Consider the following 20,893-nt stretch of genomic DNA (forward strand, 5'->3'; position numbering starts at 1 on the left):
ATGACCCTACTGAGTTTAAGAACCATTATTTCCCCCACTATATGAACAAACAAAGCAGAGAGAAGTTATTTGTTCATAGATATGTTTTTATACTTTACTTTAGTGTGTATGTATGATAAGTATGTGTATGAGTTTGAATGTATATATGCCATGGTGTATATATGGGTGCCTTTAGGATCCTCTCCTTCCACCAATGGGAACCAGGTTCAAACTTGGGCCATAAGGTTTCATGAAAACATCTTTACTGGTTGAGCCATCTCACTGGTCCTGTTTATTTTAATGAACATATAAAATATGTACCCATTACATTTATGGGTAGCTATGTGGTATTTTAGCACATGTATGTAATATGTTATTTCAAATGAAGGCAAGCCTATGTTTCTCAATCATTTATCATTCCTTTTTAATTCAAAGCCTTCAAATATCCTGTATTCTGGGCCTTTTGAAATATTTTTTTTTCCTCTATAGTTAGTCTTCTATGCAATAGGACACCAGAATAAGCTCTAACCGTAACTTAGTAGTTGTTAACCAGTCTTTGCCCTGTCCCCTCTCTGGATCCACGCTCCTCTCCAGTCTCTGGTCACCACTGTCATTCCATTCTAAACACACGAGGTCAACTCTTTGACATTCCGCCTAGGAGGGAGACTTGCAATATTTATCTGTCTGTGTCTTGTTTATTTCATTTAACATAATATCTTCCAGATCGCCCACGTCTGCCTTTTATGGCTGAACAATATCCCATTGTATGTAGGTACTTTTATCTATTTATCAGCTGATGGACATTTAGGTTATTTCCACATCTTGGCTTCTGTAAACAGTGCAGCAGATGTCTCAACACAGCTATTTAATTTTCCTTTGGGTGTATTATATAACCAGTGGTGGGGTAGACAAATCAGACGGTGGTTGCACTTGAACTTCTTGAGGAAGCGCCACACTGTTGTCCATAAGGATTATAATAGCTTACATTCTCGGTAATAGTATGTATCAGCATCTGGCTTGCTATTTTTAACTTTTTAATGAAAATCACTTTTACTGTGGTTCTGGGGGGTTTACTCCCAGGGGTTTATACATCTTAGGCAAGTGTTCTTCTTTTGAGCTACATTCCCAGTCTGGGGGTGAGGTGATAACCTTATTTTGGTTTTATTTTGCTGGGATGATTAACAACGCTGACCATTGCTTTATATATCTGCGGCTGGTCATTGGTGTCGTGTACTTTAGAAATGTCTATTTAATTTTACTGTCCATTTTCAATCAGTTTATTTACTGACTTACTATTGAGCTCCTTATAGAGTCTACGTGATAGCCTTGGTGTCAGGCTGACCTGGATCCAGGCCTTAACTCAACCCTGGACTATGTTATCTTATGAAACCAGAATAACCTGAGCCTCCTTCATGGCAAATCCACTTAGGCTCATGCCAGTTTCTCAACATGCCCATCTCCAGCTTCTTCATCCCTGGGCACCAGAACACATTAGCTCGTGACCAGCAAGGCTAAATGGGGCATCAGTGGCCAGGTGGAAAGCTCTGACTCAGGTTTACTGTGGGCAAAGTCCAGCAAAGAGGGGTACCAAAACAGTTCAGAGACTCCACCTGGGGCAGACTGTGAGCCTGAGAACCCATACGGGGCACAGGAAACTCCTCCTATGGATAAAGGCAGTGTGTCCGGGACACACCTCCTCCTATGGATAAAGGCAGTGTGTCCGGGACACACCTCCTCCTATGGATAAAGGCAGTGTGTCCGGGACACACCCACAGTGACACTACAGTTTGCAGGCAGCTCAGGTTTGCATGGAGCCCTGGGGCGCCGTCTGGACCTCTGCAGCTCTTCTCCCCCTTTCACACGCTCTCTTCCAGTGCCAAGCACCTGCTCCTCTGCCGTTGCCGTCTCAGTGATGGTATCCAGCAGTGTCATGGCAGACAGAGTGACAGCTGGGCCCTCTATCTAGGATCTTTCGGTTTCTGCCTCTAGATGGGCACCTGCTGTTTGCTATGAGGCATCAAGCCTCATGACCACGAGGGAGAAGGGTGCTCCCGACACATCCTGTCTGCTGGCATTTTGCCTCTTTTCTAGCATAGGACCCTGGCGATGAGCCTTCGTCTCTTCCTTAATGTACTCACTCTGTCTGGGAAGAAAGACCTGGGGCAGCCGCAAGGGGGCTTCTCGGCTTTCCAGCCATAACGTCTTTTCTTGGTTTTTTTTTTTTTTCAGTTTATAATTTTTATGTTTACTATACAAAAGAACAGTCTTTACAAAACCCTCAAATGTCTGCTGGGTGGTGGTGGCGCACGCCTTTAATCCCAGCACTTAGGAGGCAGAGGCAGGTGGGTCTCTGTGAGTTTGAGGCCAGCCTGGTCTACAGAGTGAGTTCCAGGACAGCTAAGGCTACACAGAGAAAGCCTATCTTGAAAACAAAAACCAAAACTTCTCAAATGTGCACGGCACATTCTTGATCATAACCCACGCCACCCGATTCTGCCCCCCCCCACCCGCTTCTACTGGTCCACTTTTCCTCACAAAAGCCACCCTTCTGCTTTTGTCTTATTACTTAAAATAAATAGAAACAAACCTATATTTTGCATATGAGAAAATACCACGTGTCTGAATCTCAGTCATTCTGTTCAACATAATGATTTCAGGTTTCATTCATTTTTATTCAAATGACATGATTTTATTCTTTTGTGAGACAGGGTCTCACTATGAAGCCAATGATGGCCTGGAACTCATTTTATAGCTTGGCCTGGTCTCATACTCACAGCAATGCCCTCCCCGCCCCCAGGCTATGGAATAGTCAGGCATGGTCACTCACATTCATAATCTCAGCAGTCGGGCAGCTGAGGTAAGAGATTAAGTTAGAAAAAGCCTAGGCTATATAATGAGTTCCAGGCTGCTACAGTATTAGATCCTGTCTCATTGTTTAAAAGAAAAAAAAAAAGATTATGAACTGGAATAACTAAAACTCTGTGTGTCTGTTTTTGTATGTGTGTGTGTCTGTGTGGTGTGTATCTATGAATGTGTGTGTTTTTGTGTGCCTATCTGTAGCTGTGTGGTGTGTATAATTGTGTCTGTATGTATGTGTCTATGTGGTATTTGTGTTTGTGTGTGTGCCTATGAGTATGTCTGTCTCTCTGTGTGTCTATGTGGTCTATATATTTGTATGTGTATATGTGCATCTGCATGTGTGCACACATATGTTGGTGCTGGGATTTGAACCCAGGACTTTGTGAATATCATAAACATGTACTGTATCACTGAGAAAAACTCACAACCCAACTAAAACAAGTTTGAAAGAGAGCAGGTCATGAGATGACTCAGACAGTGAAGGGCTTGCTGTTCAAGCTCATGAGATCCCCCAGAACCCACGCAGAGGTGAGAGAAGAGAAACAACTCCACAAAGCTGCTGTGGGACCCCACATGAGTGCCATGGCATTCGCTGCCCCCAATAATAAAACTATTTTTTAGAGTAAGAGCAGAGAAACCAATCCATACATTCAAAGAATTACAGTAATTAAGATTGCAATTTGTGGTATCAAGAAAGATAAAGAAACACAGATCAAAAGGCAAAAATGGAAGACCTCAGAGACAACTCCACTCATGTATGCTCAAGTTTGATTTGATAAAGATACAAAGCAATTCAGTAGAGGAAAGAATAAACTTTAAAACAAATAATAGTGGAACAGTTTGGTATGTGCTGCGGAAATAAAACTCAACTAAACTTCACATATTATATAACGATAAACTTAAAATGAATCTTAACCATTACCTCACAAAGGACAACTGTCTAGGATACATAATGAACACTCTAAACTTAATGTCAGGACATCAAAAAACTAAGAGATAACATAAAAAAAGGCATGAAGAGAAATTTCACCAACAGAAATACAGAGAGAGCAATAAGCACATGAAAAGATATTTAAATTGGAGTTGGTGTGATGGCTCAGTGGCTAAGAGCACCTGCTGTTGTTCTTCCAGAGGACCCAGGTTCAATTCCCAGCACCCTTATGGCAGCTAACAACCATTGCAACTCCAGTTCCAGGGGCTCCAATACCGTCCTCTAGCTTCCAAGGGCACTAGGAACACATGCTGCCAAAATACCCATACATGGAAGCATATTTTGTTTATAAAGATGTTTAGATCATTTACTAAGGAGAAAATGCAAATTAACACCACAATGAAACAGCACTGTGTAGTTAACGTTACAAAACTAAATTCTGGCAACAGGACAGAGAAGATGGATCCCTCAGACACTGCCAACAGACTTGTAAATTGGCACATTGATTCTGGAAAATTGGCAGTTTTTTTTTTTTCAAACTAAATATGCAATTACTATCTGACTTAGCAGTTGTGATCTTGGGCATTTAGCCTAGAGAAACAGAAACTCTGCCACGTAAGATCTGAATATGAATGTTTAAAATTGAACTTGTACTGCTGCAAGTGTCTTCCAATGGGTGAATGGGTAAACAAAGGGTAACAGGCAGGTCATGAGAGGGGGTCATGAGGAGGAGCCCAGGAGGCTTGGGATGGCCAGGAAACAGCTAGACCCTGAGAGCCTCCAGAAGGGACACAGTGCTGCAAACATGATGCAATCCTATGACTCAGTAGACAAGTTAGTTCCACTGGAAATTATCTCAGACTTTCAGAGATGCACAGCAGCAGAGGGAGCTTCTGGATTCCCTTGTCTGTCCTTCCTTGCGTCCACAGACATAGCGTAACTATAAAATACGACAGACAGTCGCTGCAGTGTCATAGACCAACAGTCTTACCAGTTTTATGCTTTATTTATGCTTTTCTGCTTTATTTTCTTTCTTGCGGGAACCAGTCCAGGACTCTCCATGTAGTTGTCATACCTAGTTAGTCTCTTCCAGTCTGTTCTCAATCTGTCTTTGTCTTTTATGACCTTGACGTTTCTAAAGAGCACTGATTGGCTGGGTTTTATAGCTTTGTTCTCAGTTTGGGTCTGTGTGATTTCACAGGAATGGAGTGAATTTACACATTTTTAAAGAGTAGCTTGTTTTATCCGATGTCTTTCTTACCACAGCACTATCTTACACTTGGGAACGTCCCCCAGACACATGCCTGAGAGCGTCAGGATGGTGCACCAATTTCAGTTCCTTCGGTATCCTTCATGAATTTCTCAAAGGCTGATGAAGCTGCTCACCCACCCACCCCCATCCTAGTTTCCCAGGGGAGATCAGTCGTAGGCTGTCCCTTTCAGCATGCTAGCTGGAGACAGGTCTCAGCTATGTGACAGCACCGTTGAGAGAGGTGCTCGGGACAGCATTGGTGCTCAGGACAGCTCTTGGCCTTAGACCTAATAGTAAGACTCAAGACTCCCCACACTCCAAGCCATATACTGCTTTGTTCTTTGAAGTCTGAGCACAGTGACTAGAGTCTGGTCTGAGACTGTGCATACTCTGGCTGAGGGATTGCTGTGTGCTTTAATGTAGCAAAGGTCTCTGTCCCCAGGGCCAACGCAAGGCCAAATATGCTCCTCCTGGCCCTCTTCCGTGAGGTGCACCAGTGGGCATCAACATACTCAGGCACCGTCTCCCAAGCTGAGGACATTTGTTTCCACCTTGTGTACGTCAGAAGAGAGTACGCCCAAGCAACTAGTTGCAAAATACATATTTTGCTTTGTACTCACAGAAGGACGTGGTGTCGATATGTGTAATTACCAGTGATGCTAATCTTGATCTGCAAAGCTGCAATTTACCTGCTAGTTAATAAACACACTGGGAGGGATATGTGAGAGTATGCAAATCCTTTTCACCCTTTCTCACATTAACTCGGGCAGGTGTTGGTAGGTGACCTAGTGATCTCTGCAGTTATGATATGAGTCTCTTTTAATTGAATTGGGATGCTCCTGAAAAGAAGAGCCATTCTTCCTCCATGATTTGTTATGTTTTCAGAGATTTGCTTATTTGCATAGACTCATAGGTACTGATTTCATTTTATGGCTAAAATCCAATGCTACTATTATTGTTACTCAGTTGTTCAAGCTTTGGCCTATTAAAACTCTTTCAGGTTGGGTCTTGTATCCATTTGACTCATTGTTGCCCACCTCCCACTCTTTTTCCATTCTAATTTTGTCAATTGATTTTTTTGTATTGTTTTGTTGTTGCTGTTGTTTTGGTTTTGTGGTTTTGGTTTTTTGAGACAAGGTTTCTCTATGTAGCTCTGACTGTCCTGGAACTAGCTTTGTAGACCAGGCTGGCCTTGAACTCAGAGATCTGCCTGCCTCTGCCTCCCAAATGCTGGGATTAAAGGTGTATGCCACCACAGTTTGTATTTTTTGTTTGTTTGGTTCTTTTTTCTTTTCTTTTCTTTATTTTTTTTATTTTTTTATTTTTCAAGACAGGGTTTCTCCGTAGCTTTTTGGTTCCTGTCCTGGAACTAGCTCTTGTAGACCAGGCTGGCCTCGAACTCACAGAGATCTGCCTGCCTCTGCTGGGATTAAAGGCATGCGCCACCACCGCCCGGCTGTTTGTTTCTTTTTGAGTCAGGATCTATGTAGCTTTGGCTGGCCTCAAAATCAGAGATCCACCTGTCTCTGCTTCTGAGTTCTGGGATTAAACGCACTGGTCACGATACTCAACCTTGTCAATAGGCTTTAAAACAGTAACTTTAGATCTACAAATTTCAAAGACAATATAAGTTACAAACAATGCTAACATCTTATGTAACCACAATACAGTTATCAAAACTGTGGGACCAACGTGGATCAATTGCCATAACAAAATTCCAGACTTTATGTGAATTCTGCCAATTCTTCCACTTTTTCCATTTCAAGATCCAACCCAAGATAGTACGCTACATTTAGGCCTTCATCCTATTTTAAGCACTTCATTGCTTACCACAGATGCTCCTGTCTCATCTTGCATTTTCCTGCCCAGTCCTGTAAGCATCCACTGCTCTAAAGAGCCCCACCCAGGGACTTTCAAAAATCCCAGTGCCTAGGCAGTACCCCAGATGAATTTAGAATCTCTGGCTGCCTTGGCAGTTACATGTGTAACAGCTCCCCAGTGACTCCAATGTTCATTTGAGATAGGGACACTGATCTAGAATTTACTTCTGGTGGATAAAGAATAGTTTAAAATGTGTTAAGCCCCCAATTTTGGGGGTTTCTGTATATTTTCTGGTAGAGTTTGTGTTTACTGCAGCAGAGGCCGACTCTGTTCATCTCTAATCAGCCCCCAGCCCAGAGCCTGTCATGGAAAAGGAACTTGGGAACAATGAGGGAAACTGAACAAGTGAGCCACATACATCTTGACTCCCATAAGATTATCCTAGGCCTGTGGGTTTCCTAATCTCTCCACCATTTTGGTCCTTCTAGTTGCTCTGAGATTCATGTCTCCTAAGATCTTAGGTACAAGGGAGATTGCAGGAAGACTGCCCTCCATGAAGTCACTGGGCTCACTTTCCAGGCAGAGACTGCTGCATCTCTTCCTGCCTGGACCCCACTGGTCACCTTGTCGTGTTTGGTTCTTCCACTATCATTTCCTCCAACGGGCTTTAAGGTAAACGTACTGGAAAAGGCATCTCCTTAATTCCTTCCCTTTGTCAAGCCTCCCTTTTCTAGCTGCATCTGTGTCTCCCTTTCTTCTACACAGAAGGACAAAGCACACACTCCTGGAGCTGGCTAAATCAGAGTCAAACCCCAACTGAGTCTTGGTTCCTGCCCTGAAATGGGGACCATCAGACCTGCCTTGCAGACTGATGTGAAATATCTGAAGACCATCTATTGCTAGAGCATCATGCACTCAGAATGTGAGCTATGTTTAGTGGCACAGGCTTTCAATTCCATCTTCCTGGAAGGGTGAAGCAGAAGAATTGTAAGTTCAAGGCCTTCCTGAGTTACAGAGCAAGCTCAAAGAAGTTTAGAAAATTTGGGGAGACTCTCATCTGAAACATGAAAAGTTAAAAAAAAAAAAACAAAAACCTAAAACTAGGGAACAAAGGCTGTGAGAATATAGTTCAATAGTAGAGCAATTGCCCCAGCATGAGGTCCTAGGTTCAATCTCAGGAAAGAAAGGAAATAAAGGAAGGAGGGAGGGAGGGAGGGAGGGAGGGAGGGAGGGAGGGAGGGAGGGAGGGAGGGAGGGAAGGAAGGAAGGAAGGAAGGAAGGAAGGAAGGAAGGAAGGAAGGAAGGAAGGAAGGAAGGAACGAAGGAAGGAAGGAAGGGAGGAAGGAAGGGAGAAATGTTGGGGGAGGGATCAGTTGTGGCTGTCATTGTTATTCTTAGTACATAATAATTAGTAATTATTATTTGTCCTTAGAAGGGACAAAGTAAGACACCTTTGCTTATCTTCCCAGTGATCTATAAGCAATAGAAGCTCATTCTGCGCTTGCCATGTTCACCTACACAGTCTTGAGCAAATGCTCACAATTACTTGGAGGCAACTTTAACTAAAGCAATTATTTTCTGACACTACCATTCGCAATGCCAAAAGACCAGAATAGTTGACATACAGACAGACAGACAGACAGACAGACAGACAGAGACACAGACACACACACACACACACACAGAATGAGAGAGAGAAAGGACTCAGGGTGGGAGCAGGTGTGAACACAACACATTTGCCACAGGAAGTGTGTGAAGGTCAGGGGACAACTTGAGGAAGCTGGTTCTCTCCTTCCACCACCTGTGTGCTGAGGGATTGAACTCAGTTCATCAGACTCGGCAACAAGTACCTGTACCTACTGAACCAGGTCATCAGCCCCTGTTGGAGAATCATAACAACAAAGTTTAAGGCAAGAAAGTAAGGACAGAATGCATCAACTGTAAAGACAGCAAGGGGCCTGCAATCTAAACTTATTTCCTAAAAGTAGGAAGAATAGGCTCAAACAATACAGGGTGAGCCCTGAATACACAGATGAGAAGTGAGAGGTGAGCAGAATCTGGACATCGTCTGCTGAACGTTTGGAACCGTGAAGGTTTGGGGGCCAGGAATACCATCCGTTTTCATGTAGGCTAAACGTTTCCAAGTTGTCTTAGTTCTGATTTGCTGCTTAAGTACTCAAGGCTCCCACTGACGCCACAAAGTAACCAATACCTTGGAGTAGTAAAACTAGAAATTTCTCTTAAATGCAGTTTGACTTGAAGAAGCATTAGCAGGTAAGGAACTGCAGTTTGGGAACAATAAGGGAGGTAATTACAAGGAGCCAGGAGTGGAACAGAAAATTGCATAACCTTACTGGCAGAGAAAATGCCCCCAAACCAAATCTTTTTATAAATAGTGTGAAGTACCTTTTTCTGTGAGGATCAAGAAAAATCTAATTTTATAAATCTTACACCCAATATAAAGCTTATAAATTATGTCCTTTATGCTTGTCAGAATTTTTAATCATTTTAAGTGCTACATGAAAAATGACTGCAATAACTATACTTTAACCCTAAAAATACCAAATGAAATAAATAGCAAAGTGCATAGAACTCTATAAACTATCTTGATGACATCTTTCTAGATGTCTGGGGATATTAGGAAATTTTACAAATAGAATGCAGGCATTTAAGATGTGGAAGATGGAAATAAAAAGGTTTTAAAAAGCATTTTATGCTGGGCAGTGGTGCACTCCTTTAGACCCAGCACTGGGAAGGCAGAGGGCAGGTGGATCTCTGTGAATTCAAAGCCAGACTGATCTACAAAGAGTGGTCCAGGACAGCGAGGACTGTTACAGAGAAAACCTGTCGCAAAGAAACAAACAAGCAAAACACCAAAAACTAAATCAAACCAAACCAAAAACATTTTAATTCAACCCCAAACCCAGGAAAGTACTGTCTTAACCTGTATTCAAGGACCAACCTCAGATGAATTTAATTCTTTATTACCTGTGAGAAAACAGGAGATCAAGCTGCAGAAAAGCCACATGACAAGACTTGTCCAGAGTCCTCGCAGAACCACTGTGCCGGCCCGTGTCTGGGGTGAGGGTCTCTGGCAAACTTAGTGTGACAGAAGTCATTGCTTCCTTCCAGAGTGAAGTTTTCTATCCATCCTAGCCATCTTGTTTCAGGAAGCAGATGTTGGTGCTGAGGTCAGAGCTGCAATGGAGCTTGAATTGTTCTGGAAAGAGGAGCTGGCCCAAATGCTCAGAATGGGCGTACTCTGCAGCACCCTTTCTGCCCAAACCCAGCTATTGCATCAAGGGGAGCGGCCTGTGAGAGTTCCAGAGAAATGCTAACTGGGGAGCTTGAGACATCTGCCCGAGGGAGACATCTGGGCAGACAGACTCAGTGTGGAGGGCCCTGACTCTTCCCAGCAGACAGTGAACATCGAGGATTATTTTCCCGACTCATCAAGGAGCATCCTCTGCCAAGTGCCTCTCTGCCCATTCTTTCAAGCTGGCTGCTAATTAGCTCTGTTTGCTAATACATACTTCTGGAAAAGCAGAGAAGAAAATGATCACTATTACTGCTGTTCTCTAATGCTAGGGATTGAACCCAGGGCTTTGTGCAAGCTACACAAGCGCTCTGCCACTAAGCTGCTACCCACAGCGGCTGCCTTGGGTGGTCTTTTCTTTTCTTTTGAGACAGGGTTTCTCTTTGTAGTCCTGGCTGTCCTAACAAACTCTGTAGACCAGGCTGGCCTCAAACTCACAGTGATTAAGTGCTGGAATTAAAGGAGTGTGCCATCACTGCCAAGTTCTGTGGCCTCAATTTTAAATACCATTCTAAAAGTCAAAAGGTAGACAATAACAGTTTTATATTTGCAAGTCTGCAAAAAAGAAAAGCTAGGACATAATATGCTAACAAGATTGGCACCTTGTAGTAGAAGAACTAGGAAAACGTGAACAAGATTCTTCATCTAATCTTTTAAAATTGATTTTTGAATCAAGAATTCACTACTGAAGCCGGGCGGTGGTGGCGCACGCCTTTAATCCCAGCACTTGGGAGACAGAGGCAGGCGGATCTCTGTGAGTTCAAGACCAGCCTGGTCTACAAGAGCTAGTTCCAGGACAGGCTCCAAAACCACAGAGAAACCCTGTCTCGAAAAACCAAAAAAAAAAAAAAAAAAAAAAAAAAGAATTAACTACTGAAAGTTAAAACCAATTTTTAAAAATTTTAAACAAAATTCAGTAAACTTCAATTCCTCAAGGACTTAAAAAACCCCAATGCACAAATTATAATGGTAAAATGAGCATTGGTTTGAGAATGCACATTGATTTTTGAACTGAACATATTTTAGTTCTAGTTTCTTAAGCTTATTTGCAAGATAATTTTGGGTCAGTCATTCATTGATTCATCCAACATTCCCTAGGAGTTTACTATGTGCGGAATCTGGGAACTCAATAAGTTCTTATCCTTTCCCAACTAATGAAGATGAAATAATGAAATGACCATGGGGCAATATTGAATACAATGGAGGAACCACTGGGGTACTGAAGAGAAACACCCAATCCATCTTCTGGGATTCTAGATGGCTTCCTGTGGAGGAGACTGGCAGAGTATTGAACTCAGGAGAGTTAGTCACACAAGGTATTTAGAAAAATCCTACATTTTTTAGACAGAGCGAGCAAGGCTGGAATGAGAAGACGTGCCGAGGCACACAGAAAGAAACAAGGGTCTGGAGAGCACAGTGTTTTCTGAGTGGTTTCCAGTTTATCCTGAGAGCAGTGAGTATCAAGGGCAGGGTTTCAAATGCCAATCTGATGGTGGCATTCTCTGCATTTCAGACTTAAAAGGTTTCTGAGAAAGCAAAGTGACAGACAAGAGGGGGCTTTGCCAGGCATCAGGGTGAGAGATACTGCCAGCCTATGCTAGGCTTCCCCAGGTCTGTGGGAAGAAACGAAAACCTCAAAATGCAGGACTTAGAATAGTGGCTCCTACATAATGTATGGACTAGGAAGGACTGGGAAGGGCCAGGACGCCAAACACGACTTTCCGGTTCTGGTTTGGGTAACTGGGTGGACAGCAAGTCCTCAAAGGAAAGAACAGAAAGGCACAGAGTAGGGTGGGGTCAGGGCAGGCAGGGTCAGGGGTCTGCAGAAAGAGGCTGCATTTGTTCAGCCTCATGCACTTAGATTTAAAGCATTTATGTGAGCAGGCACAATCAACACTATGCAAATACCTATCTCAAATTGATGTCAAGGAAATAATACCTCTCCCCTACCTGCGGGGGTTTTATGGTAGTGGGTGAGCTTGTGCAAATAAAACTTGTCCACTAAGACTGATGTGCAGACAAATAGAGAAACCAGAGAGGGCAAGAACATGAACTAAAAGACAGAGGTGGGAGGGTAGCTCAGAGAAGTGGATCTAAAAACAATGAGGCATGATGTGATTGTTGAGGCAGAGTGCAGAAGAGAGTCCCCAGTGAGTTCATCACTGAAAAATGTTCCCTGGATGTAACTGGAAAGTCATTGTAATCCCAGCAAGAGGAGTTCCTGTGGAAGCCTTGGATCCAAACCTAGATCATTGTGGGTTGAAGAGTAAATGGAAAAAGTAATGGCCATTTTATGCAAAGAGGAAGAAAACAACTCCATCAGCCTTACATTTCTTTTTCATTTACACAGAAAATACAGTAATGCATTGCAAAACAGTTGTGGGAATCAGGAATGGGGACAGGAAATCCATCAGAAATATGCCCAACTCCAACTTTTCATTTACCTCAACAGCTTCCCAGTTAACACTATAAGGGGTGTGACTCCTGAAATGAACAACGGTTTAGAGAATAAGCAGGAAGTGGGCCACAGAACGGAGTTCCAAGAATATACCCATCCGTTTGAACAAAAGGGGTTAGATGAGTTCACGGTTCAGCAATCCTGATAGAATAACTTGAGCAAAGCCCAATGATGGAAAGTTTGAGAATTTGAGAACACAAAGTGAATCGGGATAAAAAAAAAAAAAGGTAAACAAAAAATGCAATCAAGAGTAAGTCTCACACAGCTGAGTTGTGGGGCAGTCCACCACTGAGCCACGGGGTCTTAAAATAGTTCTGCATGGCATGAGTCTGTACCAAGACAACCCAGCCCAATTATAAGGAGAGTTAGGTCCTGGGCTCAGCACACACCTACTGGGCAGTGAGAGGTAATGCCATTAACCTAACCTAGCTTTTGAATTTATCTTTCTGAAGACTGAGTTATCACCCAGTTTTTTTTAAAGAAAAAACCTCAGATGATCTGCCTATGCCTGGGCCATTACACTAGGTAGGGGCTTCTGGATGCCTCATTTGCTCAACTCTACCACCTGATACTCCTGTCTCTGGCTGTTATTTTCAAAATCCAGTTTTCAGAGCTGTCTGACTTCTAAACTTGCTGAGAGGCTGGAGAAATGGCTCCATGGTTAGGAGCACCATCAGCTCTTCCAGAGGATCTGGGGTCAATTCTAGTGCCCCCCCCCAATGGTGACTTACAACCCCTTCACAGGGGTTCTGGTGCCCTGGGCCTCTCTCCAAGAGAACTGACAGACACTCGGGCAAAATATCCACACACGTTGTTAAAAAAAAATAGTAAAAAGTTTTAAACAGTCATTTAAATCTACTGATGGTCTTCAAGAAATTAATCTCTTGGAATCAATGAGTTAAACTTTGTAACACTGTCATCTTCCTGTAGTTATAGCTGGTTTCTATGTAACATGAACACGGAGAATTGGGTTTTATTCTGAACAGCCCTTTGTAGTTAAAAGTTCCATATTTGAATGAAACAAATACCACTTTAAAATCCTGGAAATCAGAAACATACTTTGTAAGTGAACATCTACATGATATTCTAATGATTTAGGCAATTGTTTTTCAATCACCGGTTGGCCCTAAGTGGAGCCCACAACATCTAAGAGACCTTCCCCTGTTAACAGCAACCATGTGCTCCACTTGTCTTGCGCAGATCTTCTCCATTTAGGTACTGCACCCTAGAATACGAACGTCCCCAAAGCCTTGTTAGCTTTTTTCCTCACTGTGATGCAGGGTGAGGGCAGTCTCATGCTCGAGTAACCAAAGAATCAACTCAAAAGGTAGCATTGTTTTAGGGTGAGATGAGAAATGGAAGAAAAATGGGGGGCGGGAAGGCCCCATCTCCTTAAGGTTTCACCACCTTCTGAGAAAGTGCTCCAGATGGGAACCAAAAATTTAACACAAGGCTTTGAGTGACATGCAAAATCAAACTATATAAACAGCCCCAAACTAGAACTTTAACTTTGAAACTAAGCAATAATGCCTCGGGGAAAGCAGAATTTGTTCTCTATAACCCGTTTGCCTGCCTGCAGCTGAGAAAGCAAACAACACTTGTTTTGACGTCACTTGCTCTAGAGAAGCTATGCTTACTCAGGAGTTTTTAACTTCTTCTGTAAGTGTTCAAAGTTATCTCAACTATTCCTGTCTTTAGCCTGCATTTAGACATTTAGTCTCTTTCTGGAATCTTTTTGTCTCAACAATTTTCCAAAGACAGATACCTACAGGTTAAGATATATCTGAGCCCAAAAGTCAATTTAAAACAATCTTTTTTCCTAGATATCTTAGATAACTACTTCAAAATGTTACTTATGTTTTCCTATTTGTCAATGAGGTACAAAAGGAGAGAAAACCTTTGTAGTAATAAATAAAACTTGCAACTGTGAGACCAGCTTTCCCTGTGCTGTAAAGTTATGTAATCTGTGTAAAAATATTTAAAGCACAGTTGGTTGGTTGCTTTCCTAGCATGCATGAGGCAGCTGCTGTTCCATTGTCCAGCACTACAAAAATAACTACATCAGCTAGCTGTCCCTGCTAAGCTGCTGAGGGCATCAAACCAGTTCTGAAATCGATACAACCAAAGTGTCCTGGTCAGAAAGACACTCTTAATCTGGTTTACACCCCACACACACACACACACACTCTACACCCACACACACAGAGAGAGCGAGAGAGAGAGAGAGAGAGAGAGAGAGAGAGAGAGAGAGAGAGAGAGAATATGCTAACTGAAACTCTTCCTCTTTACCTCAGCAAGTGCAGTTAATTTCCTACTTTATTCAACAATCTCCACAAACCGCATGCGCTTTCAGGTCAAGAGACTCCTGTAAGTAAACTAGAAACGCACATGTAACAGCAAGAAACTAGGGTGTGAAGCGTGTGCTGCTTGTTTTGCTGTCAGCAGTGTTTAGAATACAGCAGAGCTGAGTCACATAAACTTGCTGAACGCCACAGAACAAGCATATCTACCTTGCAACAGAATCAAGAGTTTTTTTTTCAATCCTCTGGATGTGATTCAGAAAATGACACTGTCTTATGTTGAACAAAAGTCAAGTGACCACATTTCTGAAGACCTATAAAACAGTTAAGAGAGCTATATAAAGGTTTTTCCTCTAATAAAATATTAAAATGAAAAAGCAAAAGCTGTAATGTTACTCTTCTAATTCATTGATTTGAACATAGGAAGAGTTTCTTAAAAATGGTTATCTCATATTAAAAGCCAAAAACTCGAAGCAACAGGATAAACAGGGAGAAACAACATATCAATTTGGCTATAAATTATGGGGTAAGAGTTAGGAGAGACTTTATTATTCTGTTTGAATGTCTTTCACCATGTGCATTATGGGACCATCCACACCAGGTTCCAGCTGATCATTTAACTCGGGAATTCGACTCACACTGTCAGCTCATTTTTAAAGAAACCACAAATTACAATGCTATCTGAAATCTCCCATTTTAAGTGCTGTCAAGTTGAATACTACACAAGTTGAACAATACTTCTATATTTGGCTGCATCATGAATAAAGCACGACCAGCAGGTAAAATTCTACACTTTTTGACAAGTCAAGGGATGGGGTATATCAGGAGACGATGCATTTTCCTAATTCCCAGAAAGGCACCTCAGAGATCATTTTCGCAACCTCTAGATTACATGGCAGATCACTGGAGCTGGGTAGGATTTTATAAGCAATGTATTTACATGCATGTCCTAATTACCTAAGCTGCTCATTGCTAGGCTTTTTCATTCTGGCAATATGCAGATTCCCTTTTTTGTTTGTTGATGCTGGAGAAAGTATACAGAATTCATGCAAGCTCTAGCACAGAACTCACAGAACTACAGTCCCAACTCTACTTTTTTCAGGGTCTTGATAAACTACTCAGGCATGCCTTAAACTCATTATCCTGCCTCAGCCTCTTGAGCAGCCAGAATTACAGGCTTATACCACTGAGCAGGGTATTTCCTATTTTATTTAGTGGTATTTGTCAAACAGTTTTAATAGTCTTAAGTGCATATGTTAATATGAAGTGACTGTATGCAATACACATGAAAATATTCAACTCATCTCTAAGATTTATGAGCAAAGAGACATAATATTTACAGCTTTTTTTTTGTTGCTAAGCTTTCACACATATATAAAGATGTTTAAGAACAAAACAAAGCACCCCTTCCAAGACTTTAGAGGAGTTTTTGTAGACATGAGCCGGGCAGGATTATGGGTACCACATATATTTAAATCTGGGGAACTAATCAGCTCTTATAGAGATGAAAACTTCTGTACTAGTTCTTTCCCCAGGACCCACCTCCTGGTCTAAAACTGCATGGAGGGCAGGGACAAGACACAGACAACACTAGGTTGAGGCTGTTTCTAATACAAGTCTGTCACTACCTAGCTATGTAGCTGTTTTCTAGGTTATTCTAAGAAAACTGTTTCAAGCAAACTCATGGTTACAATACAAACAACCATTGATTGAAGAGATGGTATGGTTTAAGAGGTTTTCAAAAACTGACCAAATGTTGAAGTACAGAGTAAAACAGTGCCCACTGAGTTTCTTCCAGTGTTAGAAGGCATAGGAGCTACTATGAAGCACCTACATCAATGAACTCTAGTTACAGCAGGATATACGCGACCCACCTCAGCACTACTGCAGAGCTGCCGTTACAAAGTCAGTTGTGAAGTAGATAGCTTCCAGAAACAGCTGTATCCATGGCAAGGTCTAACTATTCCTTTTATAAAGGTCCATTGCTTCACAGCAGGGAGGGCGGCACACAGAAAGCAAAAATAGTATCAAATGTAAGAATGTTTACTGCAAACCACTGCTAAACTGGTTTTCTTAGAATTCATAGATTTTGCAGCCCTGAAGGTAAGCACATATAACATTTATTTACATTAATCTACTACCATTTATCTCAATCAACAGAGCACCAAAAGACAAATGCAAACTAAAAAGCTCTTAAAGCAGATGTTATAAAGATGGGGAATTCATACATCTGTCAATTATTTTGTTGACTTCTAGTTAGTGGGAGAGGCCAGGGCTGCCACCCAGTGGTAACATCAGCCTTCAGGTGATTTTAAGATTTAAATTTTTTTTAAACTACTCCATCAAAGAAAAAAGTGAAATTACACAACTTTGATTTTTTACCAGCTATAATTTTGGTACATTAGTGTTTAAAATAGCAAAGGACAGCAATGTTCTTCTGCTTACATAGCATTAGGGACTTTTGTTAGTATGCTTACATTTACAGGATGAGGAGAAGAGTGACCAACAGCAGATTCAATACTTCAGTCTCTCATTCACACATACGAAGTACTAACTAGAAAGTAAACAATTTAAATAACACACCCAACTACAGCACATTTCCCCACAGCACATCCTTTCATAAACGATAAGGAGGGGGTGGGTATAACTCAGCAGCAGAGCGCCTGCTATCGTGTGTGACTTAGGGTTCAATATGCAACAGTGTCAAAAAAAATGGTCTTCAGTAAATCTCATCAGACACGGGAGGAGAGGTTAGGATTCTGAAGGAGAATTAGAATTACTGGTATTTGGAGAGAAAAAAATGTCTTCACATCTCATTGTTTACTATTTTCCCCAAACTGGTGGGAATACAACATCATCTAACACGACATACTTTGGTCAAGGAACACCAGAGACACCCATTTCATTTCAACAACCAACTGTCAGGGACTGCTCTGTTCCCTTCAACAACCAAGGGAAGGAAAAAAGACGCTCCCCAAAGTCTTAACATTTTTGCTTAAATAGCTATAAATTGTGTTTTCTAACCTATATCCAGGGCCTTTTGAATACAATGAATGGATTTTAAAATGAAGGCACAACAACATACTTTATATTTACAATGGCTTATGACAGATACAATATCTGAAAATAATTTCTAGTTTTGTTTATTATTGCTATTTAGTCACAGAAAAGATTACCACTTTACAAGAAATGAATTTCAGCATATGCCATATAGATATGATTTTATGTGAAGAGGAACTATGGGAAAACAGGATACCTTTACAAGGAAATAAAGTAACACCAGTAAAAGAATTCTTCCATATAAAGATTTTTGAACCAAATTATTCTTTTTTTTTTTGGAATACAAAACTTTAATTGTTAGAAGGAAAGAGAAAAATAGCAAAGAAGACAGTAAGATAGAAGACCAAGAATAAAGAACTCTTCTATACAGATGCACTGCATATGTAGATATATGTATGGGCTGAGTTATAACAAAAATACTCATGTATTACAGTCAGTTCTCATACAGTTAGAAACAGCATTTTCCAAGCAAGTAAAATTGGCCCAACACGCTCAGTTCTCAATTACGTGACGAGTTAAAGTGGTGTGGCAGTCACTGCTGATGAGTATCAAGACAAATGCTTGACGAGATACAGTTTTTCTCCTTGTTCACTTGTAAAGATCGGTGCCTTTTTGTAATGTTCTACTAGTTCCTCCATGGTGCTGAATTTCCGCTGCCCAATGCAGTAAACTGTCTCTTTCAGTTGGACTTTAAAATGCTTGTTTTTCCCTTGTGCTTTTAGTGATACTGAGAAATCATTTGGCTAAAAGAGAAAGGAGAGGGGAGGTAAATATTGTGAAAGCCATGTATCAAAATTTAAAATAAATACAACTGTTAAAATCTGAACACTAAATAAGTGCAAGACACTACGCTAAATTATTTACATAATCTCCTTTATTCCTCAAAAGAAACCCTTTTTATGAGTGAGGAAAATGAGGCTCGGAGAGAATGGCTGGGATCACATATCAGTGGATAATGGACAAGCAGACAGGATTCTAGAGTCTTCTAACACCCACAGTGCCCAAAGAGTAGCACAAACAGAAAATCCGTTAGGAAAAAAAAAGTGAGAAAATTTCAGACTTCCACTCCATCACGCCCTTTCAATTCAGAGCTGACAGGACCTAACTTAAGACACAATATTCTGAATTTTCAAAATTGAAGTACAACTAAGAATTCAACTGAACTTTAATAAACTGTGACAAACAAATTCATACAAGGGCCAACAAAGAACCATAAGTAAAGGAGACAAAGGAAAGAGGATGCGGCCAGCCTACGGAGATGCACTACTCATCTGTGATTGCTGCTTTGCAGAAACAGACTCCTATGTGGACTGATCTTCGTCTTTTATTGCACCTTTATTTGTGTATGGGTGTTTTGCCTGCATGTATGTCTGTGTATCCCATGTGAGCAGTGTCTGTGGAAGCCAGAATGGGGGTACTGGATCCCCTAGTTATAGATTGTTTGAGTTGTCATGTGGGTACAGAAATAAAACTGGGTCTTTTGAATAAGCAACCAGTGCTCCTAATCAATGAGCTACCTCTCCAGCACGGTCTAAGTTTTAAAGGGAAAATTTGAAGCCTACATTTTCAAAAGACGATTTTATTATTTTTTAAAATTTGTGGATGACGGGGGCTGGAGAGATGGCTCAGCGGTTAAGAGCATTGCCTGCTCTGTCAAAGGTCCTGAGTTCAATTCCCTGCAACCACATGGTGGCTCACAGCCATCTGTAATGAGTTCTGGTGCCCTCTTCTGGCCTTCAGGCATACAGACAGAATACTCTATACATAATAAATAAATAAATAAATAAATAAATAAATAAATAAATAAATAAATAAATAAATAAATAAAATTTTGTGGGTGTTTGTATGTCTGTATGTGGATTATATGTACAGTTATACAGATGTTCAAGGAGGCATCAGATTCCCCAAGAGCTGGAGTTGCAGGTAGCTGCAAGCTATCTGACATGGTGGTGGGTACTCAACGGGGGTCCTCTGGAAAAACAGAAAGCACTTCCCATCTATTTGGCTCCAAAGTCTGGATTTTTTAAACCCTTTGCTATTTAAATATCGACAATGAATTAGATTTTTAATTGTACAGGCCAAACAAAAACATTTAAGGTCTATAGCTGAAAAACAACAGTACTAAAAATAATTATATATGTTGGCTAGTATTTATACTCTACACGCAAGTAAAATAGCATTATGTATTTAAGTCTCTTCTTTCTTAATTAGGTGGTGGTAGTTGCAGCTACTGTTTTAAACCTACTACTTCTGAACAATCTGTGTCAAGTCAAGAACAGTGACTTACATGGTGTGCTGCATTTCAGGATTTTAACAAAAATGGACTCCACTATTCTTCTCAATTAACAACCATCTGTTTTCTGAGAGGTTAAAGGAACCATTTTCCCCAACTTCACAACAGGAAGTTCAATTCATCTCAGCCTCATACACATATTATTTTCTTTTTTCTTTCAATCTTTTATACAATACAGTCACAGAAGTCAGTATTAACCATGATTTGATAAGTAGGAAAGTAGTGATATTGTTTATCAGGAAAAGGTTTTTAGAAAAACAAGAACCATCAAATTTTAACACTTAAAAGAGCTATGTCATTTTTCAATTTGGATGTTTTTATTATCTAGCTAGTACTGCAATATAAGTTACCTTTTATTGAAAATACATTTCAAATGGTGTTGAATATGTTAAGGTTGAGTAGTGGTGGCACACACCTTTAATCTCAGCACTTGGGAAGCAGAGGCAAGCAGACCTTTGAATTCAAGGCTAGCCTGGCCTACAGATTGAGCTCCAAGACAGCCAGGGCTACACAATTAAAACCCTGTCTTGAAAAACCAAAACTAATAATAATAATAATAATAATAATTTAAAAAGAAAAGGTTTATTTACTATGTGTACAGTATTCTCAGTATTCTGTCTGCAT

At 41.0% G+C, this 20,893-nt stretch overlaps 2 protein-coding genes across 4 annotated transcripts in view; both read right to left on the reverse strand.

Moving 5' to 3' along the window:
* The window catches only part of Il20rb (interleukin 20 receptor subunit beta), a 28,110-nt gene extending 17,997 nt beyond the window's left edge, over positions 1-10,113 (reverse strand). The window contains exon 1 of the mRNA XM_057768454.1: positions 9,831-10,113. Coding sequence (XP_057624437.1) covers positions 9,831-9,870 — 40 coding nt within the window. The 5' untranslated portion in view covers positions 9,871-10,113. The remainder of the gene's footprint in view (positions 1-9,830) is intronic.
* Positions 10,114-17,717: 7,604 nt separating this feature from the next.
* The window catches only part of Nck1 (NCK adaptor protein 1), a 54,475-nt gene continuing 51,299 nt past the window's right edge, over positions 17,718-20,893 (reverse strand). For all 3 annotated transcript variants that reach the window (XM_057768908.1, XM_057768907.1, XM_057768909.1), the window contains one exon: positions 17,718-18,719. In XM_057768908.1, coding sequence (XP_057624891.1) covers positions 18,525-18,719 — 195 coding nt within the window. In that variant the 3' untranslated portion in view covers positions 17,718-18,524. The remainder of the gene's footprint in view (positions 18,720-20,893) is intronic.

Source organism: Chionomys nivalis, chromosome 4, assembly GCF_950005125.1.
Source record: "Chionomys nivalis chromosome 4, mChiNiv1.1, whole genome shotgun sequence".
NCBI classification, from domain to species: domain Eukaryota; kingdom Metazoa; phylum Chordata; class Mammalia; order Rodentia; family Cricetidae; genus Chionomys; species Chionomys nivalis.